Source organism: Lytechinus pictus, chromosome 12 (assembly GCF_037042905.1).
Source record: "Lytechinus pictus isolate F3 Inbred chromosome 12, Lp3.0, whole genome shotgun sequence".
NCBI lineage: Eukaryota > Metazoa > Echinodermata > Echinoidea > Temnopleuroida > Toxopneustidae > Lytechinus > Lytechinus pictus.
This window is the reverse complement of record NC_087256.1, coordinates 3573137-3592260: the sequence shown is the minus strand read 5'-3', so window position 1 is coordinate 3592260 and position 19124 is coordinate 3573137. Positions and strand designations below refer to the sequence as shown.

Genomic DNA, 19124 nt, shown 5'->3' with positions numbered 1-19124 from the left:
TATGAAAAATCATGACCTTAACTAGTTATAAATCTAAAAAATTTAGAGATTTATAACTAATTATAATGATTTTGAATGTTTAGTTTCATTTTCATTCTATTAAAATTTCAAAATCATGCTTCTGTATGAAGTCCCACATGTGACCCACATCTTTTGACCTCTGACCGTGAACCTGTATGTTGGAGACGGCAAAATATATTTCCGAATGATAGCTGACTAAACATGTTTGTTAATGTTATATAACCTGTAAATTACTAAATCTCTGAAATTTTTAGATTTATAACTAACGTCAATATTTGTCATAATTTCGGTCACACACGTGACCAAGAATGGCCCATGTACATTTAATTCTCCAATGAATGAAAACGAGTAGGCACAGAAGGCTTTTACACTTCAAGACGGTTCAATTCTTGAAAATTTGAAATGAAAATGAATTTAGTTTTGGATCATTGAGTGCAACACATTTGAGAACCAAGTGTTGCATACTCTAGACCCATTGATTTGATTCCTACCTTTCCATGTACAGCAATCACCATTATCCACATAATCCCTTCAAGCAAACAGTGTTTTATGAGGAAGATCAAACTTTGGGTTCACTCTTTTCACACTAATGGACTGAAAATGAACATGATGGTAATTCACTTTACTCATTCTGTAGAGCATTCCCACAAGCAGTCATATTGGAGGATAAAACAATAATATAATATAGGATTTGTATAGCGCACGTATCCACCTTGCTAGGTGCTCGAGGCGCTCTTATATTACACCGGCTAAGCTAGTCTACCGATTCTGGTGTGCACAGGTTTTTGAGGAATTACTTCCTGCCGGTACCCATTTACCTCGCCTGAGTCGAGTGCAGCAGTGTGGATAAATTTCTTGCTGAAGGAAAACACGCCATGGCTAGGATTCGAACTCAAGACCCTCTGAAAGGCGAGAGTCAGAACCACTAGACCACGATGCGCCCAATAGAACACCTATTGTATCACAAATACAGTTTTATGCACATTACTCCTTCACCATTACTGCCTGCATGTGGGAATGTTCTGTGGCAGCCCAAGGACACATTTCACAGAATAGTCACATAACCTTAATTTTTAATTTCAGTTTATTCTTTGACATTAATTGTTCATATCTGTGTTTGAACAGAAAAGTTGAGGTTATTTTGTCCAAGAGTATTGCTAGATTTAATAAGGTTATGTACCTGAACAAATGGAAACTGGATGATTGTACTAGTATTACACAAATTTTCCGTAGACCCTTCTATACAGGCTCATTCCCCAATGCAGACCTGCCAACCAGTACGTTTTTGCAACGAAAATACGGCAGTACGTTTTTTCTTTTAAAAATACGTTTTTTGTAAAAAAACGTAAATCGTAATTTATTGAGAAAAATAATCTCTATATGTCTCTATTTCATAAAACGTACACAAATATGGTTATTAGATCAATGTAATTTCAGGTAACTTATTTTTTTTTCAATCATTTTGTTAAACACATGTTTTGATGTTGTTTTTTTTCATCTGCAAGAGCAGTGCGCATTTGAGCTTGTATGCAGCTTGAGCGCCGCGATGAGCGAGTGCGCCAAGCATTTTATTATGAAATACAGTTTTTTTTATCACAGAATACAGTTTTTCATTTCCAGAGGTTGGCAGGTCTGCATATTTATCTCACACGGTAAAAATACTGATTTTGGGGGATAAGAATACTGAAAATGCAAAATACAACTTGGCAGCTCTGCCAATAGGTTAAAGTACTTTAACTGCATAATGGATCTCACTTAAAATACAGGGATAACCTAAGCTTACAAAATAAAAAAACTGGAATGTCACTGAAAAGTACTTAAAAATCTTATTAAATCCACAATTTGCCCTATATTATGAAGATATCAATATCCCATTAATGCAAAAGATTGACATAGCTTAAATATTTCAATTGGTGGGGTGGGATACATTTATGGCGCAGTCACATTTCCCCTAAGGCGGCTGTACGGCGAGTCGAAAACTGCTATTTGTACCAGCTACATATAAGTGGTTTTAATAAAATAAAACGGCTGTTTTTTACTCGCCGTAGGGGAAATGTGATTGGGCAATTAAGAATGGTGGAGAGGGGGAGTTCCCTCCCTAATGGCAAAGCTTTTTTAAAGATGAAAATTTACAGAAGCAGGTTGGGTATAAGATGACTAAAAATTGGACAAAGTTAGGATAAAAGTTGCGATCTCTATGTAACGATATGGATGTGGACAATTGACTACATGTTATTTAAATGTCAAAATGTATAATATATAAAACATACATGATATGTATGCAAAATGCAGTCCCAAGAGGCTTTATGACATATTTCAAAATGTACTACAATTTAGATAGTTGTCTATATGCATATTTCAAACATTCTTTTCAAAACCAAACACCTTTTCTTTATTTTTGCTTACACACATGAATGTTCTTTTTTTTAAGAACATGAATTAAATTTATTGGGTAAATTAACAATCAAAATTAACAATCACAAAGGTAAATTGAAACTTTCACATGAAAGGGAAAAAAATAAAAAACACCTTTGAAGTAATTTTTGAGAATGTGTAAAGCAAGAGCAGTCTCCATAAAGGTGAACATTCTAATCTGCCATCCCACAATGAAAGGAAACAACTTTTTTTTTCATAATTGGCCTTTCTTAATTTGGGATATTTTATGAATGTTCATTGCTTTGATGCTAAAAAAAATAGATGCTTCAAAAGCAAATAACTATAATTCCACCTGAAACAACAACACATGTTCCCTATTTACTGAAAAAAATAATTCCAGAGTTTCTTCCTTTTGACATGAAACAGCAACAGACCTATAGGTCTACTTTACAAATTAGCCTTAATAAATATGCAAAAGATAACCTTTTTGCAGCACACAAAAGCATCATATCAATATACCTTGGCAGTGATTGCAAATTGCATTATACTTGCATCATCATCAGGGAAGGTTTCATTCACTTTCATGAAATCAGTTTGTATGTGATAAACTTGAAAACTTTGCATATGACTGGCTCAGAACAAATTTGTAAGTGACAAAGATGCCACGACACTTTATTGCAATGTTATTTGCTAATGATATCATCTATACTGTGAAAATATTTCAAAGCTTTATCATAGTAGATGGAATTTGCCCACTATGGTGTGATCTGTTACTTGGCAGAATATTACAGTCCTTCCTTTGGTGTATCCTAGACTGAGCTTACAGTAAACAAAATAGCGGTTCACGTCTAATATTTTTGACGGCATATACTCTATCATGGTTTAGTAACACACCAAAATACATCATAAAGAGGCACTCAATTCTAAGTGTATAGAGAATTATACAAAATTAATGAGAAAAAAATGGCATGAAATTAAAAGAATAAAAGGTAGATCACCTATTAATATCTCACACAGATAAACACATGAAGTATTGCATCTTGTTCACATACAGTACTAGTATTTCTTTATACTGTACCAGATTGTCCAGGCAGTGATATTTCATATGAATGTACAATGTGATTTAAAACAGCATCATAAAGATTCAGAACATAATTTTAATTTACTGCTGCTTCACAAAACTGTAAAAATATGGAATGCAAGTATGTACTGTATTGTCCCCAAATAAGTAATTGCTCATATATATACATTTATAACAAATTTGTTATAAAAAATGTATAAATCTGAATTTGTATACAATCTCTATAATGAAATATAACACACAAAAATATATTTATATATAAAAAATATATGGAATGTCAGACTATTAATACTAAATATGAATTATTTTTGCAGCAAACAGCTCATGCATGTCACCCGTATTTGTAAAATTGACATTCTACAGAAGATTCAATCACAACTGACACATTGATTACAAATAAATTTTAGGGTATCAACAAAAGTTATAAGCCCATGATTAATTACATCTTCATAATATTCAACCCGACATTCAACTGTCCAATTTATGATAAATGACATATTATATGACACCTAGATAGATCCTTGGCATTTGATTGGTTGTTTGATATCGATCATTCGGACCATTTTACAATGACGTCATCGACCGTGCAATTTTGGATCCATACGTTTTTGTCCATTGCACATACTCATTGTATACGCGACATACTTACGCGACAATCAACAGACCGAGCTCGCATTGTATGGTCATATTTTGCATCGAAACTGATAAATTTCCTCTGAAAAATAATCTAGTTTTAAGTGTCATATAAACCAAATAATGAATGTTCATTTGTGCAATGGACAGAATACTTCATTCGTTGAGATGAAATGAATGATCCATTCAACTCGGCTACGCCTCGTTGAATGGATCTTTTCATCTTTCACCTCATGAAGTATTCTGTCCATTGCACTCATAAACATTCATTATTTGTATACTGTTCAACAAGCTAACAATACATCAGTCAGAACCAAAATTGTGATTGATTGCAAATTGTTTTCTATGGTAAAAAATGTTGTGGTTCAAATAGTTCACAACTGCAAAGATACCAACTGCTTTCTTTAAAGGTCAAGTCCACCTCAGAACAATGTTGATTTGAATTAATAGAGAAAAATCAGACAAGCACAATGCTGAAAATTTCATCAAAATCGAATGTAAAATAAGAAAGTTATGACATTTCAAAGTTTCGCTTATTTTCAACAAAATAGTTATATGAACGAGCCAGTTACATCCAAATGAGAGAGTCGATGATGTCACTCACTCACTATTTCTTTTGTTTTTTATTGTTTGAATTATACAATATTTCAATTTTTACGAATTTGACGATTAGGACCTCCTTGCCTGAAGCACAAAATGTTAAAATAATGGAATCCCACGAGTTCAGGGAGGAATGAAACTTCATTTCACATGACAATGACGAGAAAATAAAAATATTCCATATTTCATATAATACAATACAAAAGAAATAGTGAGTGAGTGATGTCATCAACTCTCTCATTTGGATGTAACTGGCTCGTTCATATAACTATTTTGTTGAAAATAAGCGAAACTTTAAAATGCCATAACTTTTTTATTTTACATCCGATTTTGATGAAATTTTCAGTGTTATGCTTGTTGAATTTTTCTCTTTTTATTCAAATCAAGTTTTTGTTGGGGTGGACTTGTCCTTTAAGTAGTGTTACTTTTCTTATTTAGGAGAGATCAATACTTTGTTTCTTTTAGTCCTCGCTCCTTAAAATACTCCACAGCTGCTCACAGATAGGCATCAGTGTTTGTATGATTATTCTTAAAGAATATTCCATGCCCTTCTAACTGGTTAAAAAGGCTCCATTAAATTTCAAAAGTGAAATCCACCCCAAAAGTTGATTTGAAAAAATAGTTAAAAATCAAACAATACTGAATGTTCCATCAAAATCGGATATAAAATAAGAAAGTTAACACATCTGTTTTTTCAAGTTTAGGCTGTTTTGCTCAATTTCACAAAACAGTTATATGCATATCAGTAAGATATTAATAAACCAATTTGGTGTCACACACACACAGTATTTCTTTTGTAATTCATTGTATGATTTATACAATATTTCAAGTTTTGCAGATTAGATAATAAAGAATCTCTTCAATTAATCACAATAGGTTAGAACAATGGCTATTCGCAATAGAATTATCAAGTATGCATAGTGTCCAGGACGTGCATATAACTTTTTTGTGAAATCAATGGAAACTTAAAAATTTCACATTTTACATCCAATATCTATGAAATTTCCAATGATATGCATACTTCTTTTTACTTGTTTTATTAAAACTAACTATTTGTTATGGTAGACTTCCCTTTTGATCTTCTTTTATACAGGGTACTGATACCAACATCGAAGAATTCATGATCAATTGCAAAAACGTCCCATCCAACCAAATTACCAACTTTTACTTTGTAAGATGATCGAAGATCAGTCACAAAAGAGCTAATCTGAATCAATCACGAATAACCACAAGAACCAAGATATCTTCAGGACATATCGGCCTTGACCACCAATGCAGCATTCCTCCCTGGTGCACCCATTACCCCACCCCCTGGATGAGAGCCACTCCCACAGAGGTAAAGGCCCTTGATGGGGGTACGATAGCTACCACAGGACGGGAACGGGCGACTGAAGTACAGCTGATCCAAAGACATTGCTCCATGGAAGATATTCTGAAAGGAAAAATGAAGAATGAAATACCCAAGTAAAATAATTAATTAGCAAAAGCCTCACTTATTATTGAATAGTAGCCAAGATTAAATCTGTATAACTGATGGTTAATGAGTGGTTTATTACTCTTTACTGTCTTGTTGGCTACAAAAACTAAAAACCAAACTAAACTAAATACAGTGACCGTTATATTCCTTTGTTCAAATTTGCACAATGAAAAAGAACCCTTTATACTATAAGTGAGAAGTCAAGGGACTTTGTACAGCACAATATCAACTGTCTACATTGATGTTATCACTACCGTATCGGATAAGGTAATGAAGCATACATGACTGGACTTGAATAATTCACAAAATTAATGGAAAGTCCAGGAATCTCCTTCAAACATGAGTTCAGTGTCACTTGAAGTAGTGCCAATGCACCAGTGGAGGATATACAAGAGAAAGACAGGAAATCGCCCTCATGACAACCTAACATTCCTAACTTGAATGCTTTGCGGTGACTCTTTTTTTTTTCAAGAGTTACCGCTAGATCTGTCACAAACAATATTAAAAAATATACAAAAAAGATCAATATTAAGATATTTGTATTTAAGGTATAATTGCTTGTTGTGCCAAAAAAGCAGGCCTTGAAATGAAAGAAATATCCCCCAAAATTAAGCGATTACCCTAATGTGAAAATTAATAAAAATAAAAAAAGCCAGTAAAATGAAAATTAATTCAAACCCTGCAATACACAATTATACCTGATGCTCCATAAGTGTAAGCCTCTTTTGGCAGCATCTTTTAGTTTGAATTTTGTTCATTATCTTTTCATTTTCATCTGCCCATTTCTCAATACCCCCCCCCCCCCCCCCGCCATTCAATAACAGGAATAAGTATTGGATGCAAAGATACTACTTACCCCTCCAGTCAGCCCAAAAATTCTCTCCAGCTCAGGAGGGGGAAGGATATCCCTCCCAACAACACTCTCCTTAAAACCAGGGGCATACGCTTCTATGCAATCAAATACTGCAATAACACAAAAGAGAAATTACTTATTTAACAAGGGGGAAAGAGAGTTTAAAGAAGAAAAAAAAAAGATCGAAATAAGGGATACACTACCATGCATATCACCCATATGCCTGTTATTCAATTGCACCAAAAATAAGGTCAAAGTTCATTGACATTTGACCTCAATCATAAGATGTGCAACTTTCAAAACTTAACCTTGGTTAACATTTTAATGTCAGTTACACCTCTGCAATTAAAAAAAGGCACCTATAGGTCTCACTCTGCTAGACTGCTATTTAGGCGAATTTGGGAATTGAAATGCTTTCTGTTATGGACCCTGGGCATCCTTGCCTCATAATGAGTTCCTACAAAGATTGCAGTGAGTCGTGCCATTGCATTTCATGAAACATAAAATGGAGTAATCTTCTCACATATTTTTATTTGAATGGGTCTCTATCAATCAACTTGTCATTCCACTCTATTAATGTGGCATGTCAGAATCTGACGTTGCCCATCAAAATGTGTTCCCTTCTCTCTTGGAATCAGCGTGTGATATCAATTGACCGTTTGCCAGTAGCATTACTATAAATCCATGACGAAATACCTCCATTTGATGACACTATACCCCATTTTTTCTCAATGAATTCTCTTCTCCGAATACGAAAACCATACTGCCACAGGCATGCAATGTAATTATCAAAACACCTGTTTCTTGACCTCGGTCCGAAGATAACACAACAGCCCGAGTGCGGTCCGAGAAAACATGTCGCCATTTTTTATTCACTTACTTTCCTTATTTCGAGGTTGATTTTCTTCGTTCGAAATTGAAAATGGTCTAGCATTGAATTTCTGAATACAATATGCCTTTGAAAACATGATTAAATATCGAATACAATAATTTAATTCCGAAGGTCCTTCTACAGGCAGAGAAGACTTACGTAATACACAGCTGTTGTTTATCATTTCGTCCTTGGCTCAACGCTCATAATCTGGCCTGTGGGGATTACCTGGCCAAGCGGGGTTGATCAGGCGGGTGTTTCATAAAGCTGTTCGTGAGTTAAGAGCGACTGCATGGTGATCATGTCTTGCGGTAAATGGTACAAACAATTGGCGATGATCACCAGTCGTTGTTAAAGTCGCTCTTAACTTACGAACAGCTTTATGAAACGACCCCCAGGGCTTGGAAATGATGTTTTAGATTTTCAAATGCAAAATGGGGTGAAATACCGCAGTTTGCCATCTGATCTGCGGTCCGTTTTCAAACGGGGGTAAGACGTAATGTCATAGAGAGGAACGTCAAGCACTGGTGTCCACATACACTCTTTCTTGGACAGCACCATGCAGTAAGGGTGAATGTCTCTATAGCCTCTTGAGAAGGATGTTACCCAAGAAGGGTGTGGCTCTAGAAGCATATTTGTTGAGTAACTATTATTTTATCATAGAGAACGAGAGGATTATGCCATTTTACGGACATTGACAATGCTAGTACAAGAACAGTCCATAAAATCATCATTATTCTGAACAAAAGTCACATTTCAACAGTTTCCAAATGCTGTTGCATCGCCATTTATCAACAAGGCTCAGTCTGTTATTCTTTCATTCTTTCTTTTTCTTGTGCGCCTCAGAATAGAATATTTCTAGATATATGGCACCATATATTTAAATGCCTATTATTATTACCCTTATCATCTGAGCTGGTAATTTACAAAACTGTATTGCCCTAGATTTCATAAATATCGGGAAGGAATAGGTATATTATTTGTATTATTTTCTGCACGTACTGACTTTGCATGCAGAGATGATGCAAAATATACCTTTGTATTTTCCCTGGTCTCACATCCGGGCATCTGAGGATGTGTAGAAAGAGATCCACGCAGCACAATATACATCATAAAGTCAATCAAGATGAACAAACGCTGGATACTGCGACATTTCAAGTACTTAACAATGGAAAGCTTGGAGGCACAGCCTTCTCAACATGAGAAAATAGAATCACATTCTTAAAGGATGAAATACCTCAATTTTCACGATTTTGCTCTAGATGTCTGATTTGGATAATAATAAATACATTGACTGGCTCTTCTTTTGGGAAACATCAAATTTAATGCCCTTAAAAAGGAACCATGTTGCCCTTGTCTAAAGACTCGGGGCCAATATGATTCTGTTGCGGGTGACATATTTGAGGTTCCCCTGAAGGCCAGTCAATATTATATAATTATCATACATGTGCAACATATGTATATGCAACCTACCTCTATCACAGTACATATTCTTAGTCTCCTCATCCCATTGTCTTCCTCCACTGAGTTCATATGGGGTATATTGAGTGAAGAGAGAGATGACATGACAGCCCTCGGGGGCCAGGGTAGGGTCCAGGGAGGAAGGGATGCACATCTCTATCATAGGTCTAGCAGACAACAAAAGAAGAAAAATAGACATCTTCATCTCATTAGCTGGATTACTTCATCAAGAAAAAAGACAACTCAATTGTAATGAAGGAGCAGTTCAACGTATGTCCCATATCCTATATTTGGGGCCTTGCAAAGTGATTCGTTTTTGTTTTAAGGTTTTAATGCTCTCAAATTCTCATAAGGCTTATCAATTAATCCCACAATATATATGACAGTTGCTAGAGTAGCAGTGCATCTCGGCCAATCAAAATCAAGGAAGTTGTCAGATCTGACAAATTGTCGGACAAAAAATCTTGGTATCCAGTGATGTTTAGAGAAATTTTCATTAGAATAATTGCTATATTTCGTTTTTCTGATCTCCCCCCACCCAAAGAAAGAAAAAAACAGAAAGAGGATTGCTTACAATTCAGGTATTTCCCCAACCATTGCACTGTCGTAAGCCTTGTTGAGGAGATCAGTCCTTTCACAATTTAGATGGATGGTTCCAAAGTGGTTTGGTCCTGGAGTGTTATCACTATTGTTTGGCATGGCAGTGAAGTTTGGAAGTCTGTCCACAGCAACTGTTCCAAGAATTGAAACAAAAATCATATTATTGTTTTATCTAGCATGGCATAAAAATATAAAATCTGTTGGCAGGACCTACTATTGAATTTATTAGATATCTTTGATAAATTGCAAAAAGACAACTTTTTTAACATAATACAAATACAATACCTTTTTAACATAATACAAATACATGATTTCCATTTAAATTTGTATAAAGAAACATGTGGCACATTGCTATACAAATTGTATGATCATACACAAATGCATATGGACACAAATATTCATAATAAAATATTAGGTCTATGCTAAATGAAAATATTAACACCACTTAACAAACTCTCTTCCTCCTGTTAATATTAGAGGGGAAAATAAGATTGCCCATATGGAAATATGATTACACCCCCCCCTAAACATTCTCTCATCCTACTCTAAATCTATAGACTGTAAAATACCGCTGGCATCTGTCTCATACACTTACCATTTATCTTTGTAACAGGTGACTTGAAATCAAATGAAGACACCTCTTGTCTCAGCTTCTCAGGTAATATGCCAGAAGGAATCAAATCCAGGAATGTGATTTTGGGAGTGGCATTAGATAAGACCATCTTGCTCTTGATCTCTGTACCATCTTCTAAGACCACTCCACAGGCTTTGTCATCATCAGAGATGAGCAAGGAACTTACAGGCTGAAACAAGAAGAATAAGACGTTTACTTTCAGATGTTGTGTGGTATAAGTGCATCCTGTTCAAGAGGTTTCTGAGTATAGCCATACTCTGCTACATTTAGGTCCCTGTAGTTTCAGTAACATTAATTTGCAACCACAAAGCATCAGCTCACAACTTTGGCTTCTTCTATCAAATTGCTATCACAAAGCATCATATTTTGCTTCTTTTTCAATCAGACCTCCAAGGATTTTTGCCATTAATTGGTCAAATACAAAACTAGCATAAAATTGAGTGTTTTTTTTAAATGGAACTTGATACTTTCTCATCGAGAAGTAAAATGTTTTATTGTAATATACTAGTAACTGGGTTTCTGATGTGCAAAATAGATAATTCATCACCTCTTGATTTCTATTCATTTCCTCGGCAGACTAAATAATTGTATAGGAAGGTAAGCTACATCCAGCTTGCCTTGCAAGTAATAGTTTGACCATCATATTTACAAACAGTGATTAATTGCTTGCTAATAACTGTCTTTCATGCCGTACAATATTGAGAGTATTACCTTTTCAGTAAGAATGGTAGCTCCATGAGATCTTGCAGCGCTGGCGATGGATGCAGAGACCGCCCCCATACCACCTTCAGCGTACCCCCAAGCTCCTTTTACTCCATCTATCTCTCCCATTACATGGTGCAATAGCACATATCTGTCAGAGTAGATAATATAAATTGAGAGTATTTGATATGAGATGGTCTTTGGAAGTTTGCATGGTCATATAGATGACAGAGATGAGGTTTACTGTTCACCATATGTGATCCTGAAGAGGATTGTTGGAATAATGGAATACAGATCAGTTGATGAGAAATAAAAATGTAATAGACCGAGTGAGAATTGACAGGTAAAAATTAGTGATGAATGGAAAAGTATAAAATCCTTTTTAGAAAAGGACTGTAACCAGATAAGTTGTGATGGCTTGGAGCAGGAGAAGAGAAGAGAAGATGAGGAGCCTCAGTAGCGGAGAGGAGATGAAATGATAGGTTGTAGAGGTGAGGATAGGTCAGACGAGTCTCGATGCAACCAACAGCTTGACTGCCTGTCATCAGGAGTAATATGGTACAGTAGGGTTTTTCGATGAGAGTTCCCACATTTAATGTTCACTTTAAAGGAAAATTCATTGAGAAATCAATGCGGTTTAAGAATGTAGATTATTTTTGTAAAAATAGTGATGTTCTAAGCCCGTATTCAAAAGTCAGGTTTATCTTAGACCATGGTCTAACTTTGTTATATATATTATGGGAAGCCAAAAATGTCAAAAACATTGCATGTTTCTTATGTTTACTGTGATCTTTCCTAATTCTTTAATGGTGAAAACAATTATCTTATTAATATTTCCCAGACAGTTAAGAATGATTTGAGAGTCAAATAAGCTGATACATTGAACTTTTATTGTGGGATATTAATGTCAAAATTAGCTATCCATAGTTAAACCACAACTTTGAACCAGAGTTTAAATTAAACCCGACCTCAGAATTGAACTCCATAGAATGTAACTTACCCGCTTCCTGGTGTATCAGGGGTCAAGAATGCACCAATCACAGAGTCTGTAGCTAGAGTAGCCTTCAATGGCTCCGATTCAAACCAACTATCAAGGATCTGAATAAAAAAGGAAAAATAAAAAAATAAAGAAACAGATTACACCACCAAGTTGTCACCTACAATATCATGAATATCTTTATTCATGTACCAAGTACTAAATACCCCCATAATTAAAAAAATATTAACAAATCAGTCTGGCAGTTGATAGATAATAATGGTTCTTTAATGTGCTATATTACTATTGTATGCACTTCAGTTTATATAATCTACTTTCATATGACAAATTTTCTCGTCAATTCATGCTACAAACAAGAAATTATATCTCTTATTAATAATAGTAAATGGACCCTACACTATATGCAGCCAAACTGTATGCCTCTACCATTGTCAATTATGAAAGACATGAAATATATCATAATCATCATTCATCAATATATGATTTATATGATTAAAGATAGAGATGCACAGCCCAGAAAAAATGTAATGAATAAATATATCAAATTAGATGGTACCTTATTCATAGGAGCTGTTAACAAATTGTAGAACTCAGGGATGTCTTGACCAAGTTTTTTGCCTATTGTGAATAATATAGGATGGAAAGAGAAGAGATTATATACAGTAGCCTACATGAATATGATACAATTATCAGATTTTCAAGCATTTTTGCTTACAATGGCAATCCATCTTCTGCTACTGATTTTATGCTAAATGATATATGCCTGATTTATTGTCAATATATATTTGTTATATTTATGTTATATTATATTGATATGTAGAAGAAAAATAAATCAAATAAAAAAAATTGTTCTATTTGAAAAGAAATGTCCAATAAATCATTCATGTTAGCAGATATGTATTAAGTGTTATCTTCTTTTGTATGATGCGGATGCACCTGAAACTGGGATCTTTTATCTACGCAAACAAGGCTTGTTCAGACAGGACATAACAAAGTTTAGAAACAATGCTCAACAAAAACTGTCTTGAACAACACTAATAGGCAAGGAGGCATAAAAAAAAATTGAGATAGCACAGAAAAACTCATGACATACAATATGATTCAAGAAATTACAGTGATGTAATAATATCATTTGACCAAGATTAAGACAATTTTGCTATTTGAAGAATAAAGGGTGCGTTTTGAGCAGTAGTGGAGTGATTTGTCTAAAAATGTTTCTCCAAGCTTTCAAAAAAATTCTCTCACCAAGAGATATACCACCAGTTTGAATTATAAGGCCTAATAGATGACCTTTTAGAAATTACAAGATTTGCTTCTATCTTGACAGTAAAATAAACTAATTATTATTTTTTTTATTGTTAATCATCATCAATATTTCAATCTTATGAATGTCATACACCCCCTCAGAACATTTCATGAGGCAAATTGTCAGTGATTTTTTTTCTTTAACTGACAATGGCAAATAAACTACTATAAATCCCTTGCATCTTATTGCTTGAATCCAAACCAGTCGGTCAAAAATCACAGGAGAAGATGGAAGGCACTTCCTTGAATACTGACCTGACTGGGCGATAGACTTGACAATATCAACCATCTGCATCTTTTGTTTGAATGATGTACGGCTGCTTGGTTGTAGGTCAAGAGGAGGGTTGTCTAGGAGGGGTCCAAGGGCTCCAGCTATCTTGGTGAGATACTCATCAAATTTATGGTACACCTATGGATCATTTCATGAAATGTCTGGTAAGTCAATATGATTTACATTGAATGTAGAAGGGGAGGGGGGTTGGTCGGATATGGGAATACCTTACTTACCGGTAAGTACCGTAGACAAGAAGGAAGAAAGATGATATAAAGAAGAAATTCATGAGAGTACAATTCACATTAAAAATTACTGATAAATTGTCTGAATTAACAATTCCAGTGGATTTACAATATTCCAGGATAAGAAGGAAAAAGAATTGAGTGATCATATCAATTTCTTGATTCCTTCATTTAATTTGTTATTTATTTATTATTATTATCCAATTTCATAAGGGAAGCCCCATCAGTGGGGGGGGGGGGGGGGTCAATCAGTTGGGGGGATCAATTTTCCATCAAATGACAACTATTTTTTCAATTAGAGGGATACTTGATTTAATTAAGAGAATATCATCCAAAATTACCTCAGCATCTTTCTTAGAGAACTGTGCAATCTGCTGCTTGGTAAATTCCTCATCTTTGCTCATGAGAAGAGATCTTGGTCTTCCATTTGGACCAGGTTCTTCTAAGAGAGGGGTAAATGCATGATCACTCCTCAGATGAACTTTCAAACCATGTTTCTACAAGAATTTACAAAGAAAAAATATGTATTTGAATATCAATACGGAATGATCATACAAATATTCATGCACATCACTTTGTTCCATTTATAAAACTTCAGTTTAATATTCACTATCATTCTTCTTGATACTATTCTATATTTTTTTTTATTTTTCTTGTTTTCTCATTTTCCTGTTTTGTCATCACTTGAAAAATCATCGGGAAGGGTCGGTGCACCCCTGTAGCACCAAGTCTGTTTATCCCAAATATTTCTATTCAATTGCAATCAATGTTTCTGTTGTCAATGCAATGAGGGGATCTACCTTCAACTCAAGATCTTCTACAATGATAGGTCTCAATAAACTCAGCACATACGAACATCTGGAGAACTTGTAACCTGTTTAAGAATGATAACAACAGGATAGAAAATGTCATAGATCAGACACTTTATTTTAATTCAACAAATCATTGCAGGAAGTATTACCATTTTTTAGCCTAGATCTACAAGAATCACCCTACATCATTTTTACTTATTGCCTTTCCATAATCAAGCAGGTATCAGAGCTGTGTTATACATGGTATTGGTGGAATTATTTGTTGCATGGAATGTCTACCAAGCCGTAATTTTCATGGACAATTTCAATAAAACCTGGACTATGAACCAACAATTAACTAGTCATGTCAATAAGAACACATTAATGCTTCATTTCTCACTTATAATTGCTTACAGCACCTTTGTTTGGTTATCAGAGATTAATCAATGTGCCCATCCCCCACAAAAAATAATAACAAATAATTTTTTTTTAATCCCACAACAAAGCACATATAACTACAAAAGAAAAGAGGAGAGAATAGAACAAAGTATGATAAAACAAAACAACACACAATAAAATTTAAAATACCAAATGAGACAAAAAAAAAAAATCAAATTTACCAGGAACAATTTCTTCAGTGACTGCAGCACCACCAATAACATGCCTTCTCTCCAGGACTAATGTCTTTAATCCAGCCTTCTGAAGATATGCAGACTGTAGGATGAAAAATGACGTTAACTTTTAATAACTTGATGCCACCTCTAAGAACCTACTTGATAATCCTTTCAGACCACTCGAGGTATACTGCAAAAGAATCCTCGCTTTTGATTGGTTGTTGAGCAATTTTGTCATAGTAATTGTCTACCGGTACTTGCCACATTTATCATAATATTATTCCATGGAGGACAATTGCCTATATTTTGGAGGTTAGCAAAATAGCTTTTGATGCATATTGCATAGCCCTGGAAAAATACAAATCAAGTACCCCTTTGAATTTAATCATAGTTATCTTTCATGTAATTCTAGAAAAATAGTGACTATTTTTTTTTAGTACTTTAGTTGGCAAAACAAGTGAAACCTTGAAAAAAAATGTTTTCTGATTCAAAATGATATATTTCAAAAGTACCGGTACATGAGAATACAAAGAAAATGCAGCAATTATAGGAAAATATTAATGTAGCAAATTTCAATTACAATACTCTTTCAAATGAGGGTTACAAATATGCAACAGTCATCTTATCTTTAGGTTTAAATCCCACTGCTGCCACCACACTGAGATTAAATTCAGATTATATTTAATGTACAAAAGAATTTTAGCTAAACAACAGCATTTTGAAGAAATTTACAAGCAAAACATTATTTAAAGAGCAGAATGATCCTAGTATTTATAATTTGCACAAAAAAGAACTATAATGAAAAAGCACAAGTTCAAGGTACTGGAATATAGAATGAAAATTATCAGCTTGTAAAATGAGATGATGATTCAAAACAAAACTTCTGCTTCAAGTCAACTGACACATACATGTTATATGGAAAAGATGCAATTAATCCACACTTTTCTCCTGACCACACCTTCTCTTGAGGCAGAAATCAATATCCATTAATCTTGATAGAAAGCATAGGCCTGTGTTAGACTATAGATCATTATGAATGCAAATACACCTTTAGAATCAAACATTTTGAGATAGTTTGTTTTGGTTTGATAAATAACAAACTTACAGCAACCAAGCCATTATGTCCTGCTCCTATGATAATGGCATCATACTCCTTATTTAACGCACTACTGTCATTCTGGCTTCTTATGGATGAGGCACTCAGGTGTCTTGAAATATGACACAGAGGTTGTTTCACCTTCTGGCTCCTTGAGATCTGATGCCTAATAACCCTGCTCAACATGACTATAACCTGAGAAGCAAATATTCCTATTTAAACAGAAAAATGGAAATAAAGAACAGTTAAGTCTAAATAAGTCAGTTCAGTCGGAATAAGTCAATCGTAATTTGCCCAAGTCAAATCAAATTTAAGTTGCATCAAATATTTGTCAATTAATGCAAATTCCTACTAAAAGAGTAAAAAAAATGCTATTTAAAGATTTTGATCCCATACTTCGTTTTGTTTTTGGGTTAGTTTGTGACATGGTGTTAATGTTAAATTACATCCTGTTTAGAATGCTTGATTTTATGGAGATTTTGAAGATACAAATGTTAATGTACATGTATTGTAAAGTAAGTTGTTCCATTTTATGGTTTTGGTTATGAAAGTATGTTAGTGCCCCTAACAGTATGTTACACATTTTATGCAATGTTATGTGTGTTTATATTTTCAGGAAGGTGCACATAGGTAGTTGTGATGTTTATATTACCAGGTTATAGTTTTGCTGATAGGTAAAGATGAGATGTTTTGATAATAATTATTTAAAGTTTTCAACATTAGCATTGTAAGGGTTTGATATTTGTATTATTAAGAATATCAGAAAGTTTGTTTGCTAATAAGCATTATTTATTGTTATACGGAATTGGTATACCTTTTAGAGGTTGGTAGATTTTTATTCTTTAGGGATATGGCATTGTTTATTAACTTTTGTAAGATAGTACCTGTTCACATGGAATTAGAAGTTTAATACTTTGTTACATTGCTAATGATTTGTAATCACCAATACATATACAGTCTTAACACTTGGAAGGGAAAAAGACAAAGTGGTCACGCCAATGTTTGTTGTTTATGCTATAGCGCCACCTTGTGGTGGAGTAGTTTTAGCGTTAATACCGTTAAGGCTATGATCGTTATTCGTCCCTTGTCGGCGCCGCGGTTGAAGTCATGAGCTGCCTATTAAATTAAGATACAATTATACAACTATTGTGAGTGAAGTGTCATTCCTTTATTGTCGTTGGTTGACCTGCTAAGTTTGTTGGCTATACACTCATGATAGTAAAATGTCAGAACCCCATGTGGTTATTCCTGTCTAAAATGTTGCTGCCATTTTGGTCATAAATGACAAAAACTAATTTATGGCTCTAACTTAATTACTCAGAGTTCTGTCATATTGTCCATTGATTACTGAAAAATGCTGAATGAATTAAGCTTAAATAAAAAACGATTTTTTTGAGAAAATGAAATTTATTAATCACTAAATGAATACGTGAAATCTCGCATATGATCGCAATAAATAAAATTAAAAACAAAATTAGATCTGTTAGACTAGGTCTAGTATTACTATTTTAGTAACAGTGAGTAGATGTAATTCTAAAAAAATTGTTTGTCTTCTTTAAACCATCTGCAATATTTTTGGGGGGGCTTAATTTACAATAAACTTTTTGTCAGGGTGAACTTCAAAGGTGCACAGACTTGGGACCCCCCCCCCCAACATGCTCATACAACTTTCATGATTAATCATGACATAATCTGGTATGCCTGGTCCCAGTTTCAAAGAAATCAAGCAAATCATGCAGCCCCAACCAAATAGTTGTGACGTTGTACTAGTCTAGACTAGAGTAATAAATATGAAGATCTAACGTTACATCTTTACTTTTGTCTTATACTTTTAGACACAAACAAATGAAGCAACAGTGGAAAAGCTGGAATACTACTACTAGATAACTAGATTACCAACAGATGTCGACAATTATCTCTCCTTTGCACTGGTCCTGCTCCTGACTAAGAAGTTACTTAGCTCAAAACTGCATGTATCCAAATCTTTGAAAGTATTCTCCTGCTTGGGCCCTGCGATGATGGCCTTAGCTCCTCCTTGCTTGACAAGCGCCTAGTTTGTCAATAAAAGATAGCCTACATTAAGCACATCTATTTTTTATTTAAAAACTAGGAAATATAGAACTCGTAGTTTGGAATTTCTGATATAATTGGTTGCTTGAATTTCTATTATTAACTTTATATTAAATTGTAACAATCATGTAAAAAAAAATTTATAAAGATTTTAGATTATTGAATACTATCAGTGGCATAATTAACAGAATGACAGCTTTAATAAGACTAATCCTCACGACTGAAAAAAAAGATCACATGATCGATCTTATATTATATTAACTTGGGGCCGATTGCACGAAAGGGTCTTTCCAAGGACAGTCTTTCGTGTCGCCCATCTTTTATGATACGCCATGTGAAACGCATTTCAAATAAATTATCTGCAAATATATTTTATTTGTCCGTTAAAATAAACAAAATATCTGTTTATAAAATGATGTGATATCT

The 19124-nt window shown here is 34.1% G+C and overlaps 1 protein-coding gene across 2 annotated transcripts; it reads right to left on the bottom strand.

Moving 5' to 3' along the window:
- Positions 1-3371: 3371 nt before the first annotated feature.
- LOC129273374 (pyridine nucleotide-disulfide oxidoreductase domain-containing protein 2-like) lies at positions 3372-18691 on the bottom strand. 2 transcript variants are annotated; one of them, XR_010295348.1, is made up of 15 exons: positions 18525-18691; positions 16638-16840; positions 15539-15632; positions 14928-15001; positions 14469-14624; positions 13867-14020; positions 12863-12924; positions 12310-12407; positions 11319-11460; positions 10569-10776; positions 9948-10104; positions 9386-9540; positions 7045-7151; positions 5116-6143; positions 3372-4513 (listed from the first exon to the last, which is right to left on the bottom strand). XR_010295348.1 is itself a non-coding variant. In XM_064107926.1 (14 exons), exons 2-14 carry the CDS (start codon positions 16812-16814, stop codon positions 5958-5960), a joined length of 1770 nt encoding a protein of 589 aa, XP_063963996.1. In that variant the 5' UTR covers positions 16815-16840; positions 18525-18691; the 3' UTR covers positions 4691-5957. The 2 variants fall into 2 exon arrangements, 1 of the variants encoding a protein (XP_063963996.1); XM_064107926.1 differs by lacking the exon at positions 3372-4513 and having other exon boundaries at positions 4691-6143.
- Between the last annotated feature and the right edge of the window lie 433 nt (positions 18692-19124).

Coding starts and splice junctions, on each gene's coding strand:
- LOC129273374 (XM_064107926.1), bottom strand. CDS start 16,814: ATGTTGAGCAGGGTTATTAGGCATCAGATCTCAAGGAGCCAGAAGGTG. Junction 15,633..16,637: donor GACATAATGGCTTGGTTGCT/GTAAGTTTGTTA, acceptor TTCATCCTACAG/TCTGCATATCTTCAGAAGGC. Junction 12,408..12,862: donor TAACAGCTCCTATGAATAAG/GTACCATCTAAT, acceptor TTTTTTATTCAG/ATCCTTGATAGTTGGTTTGA.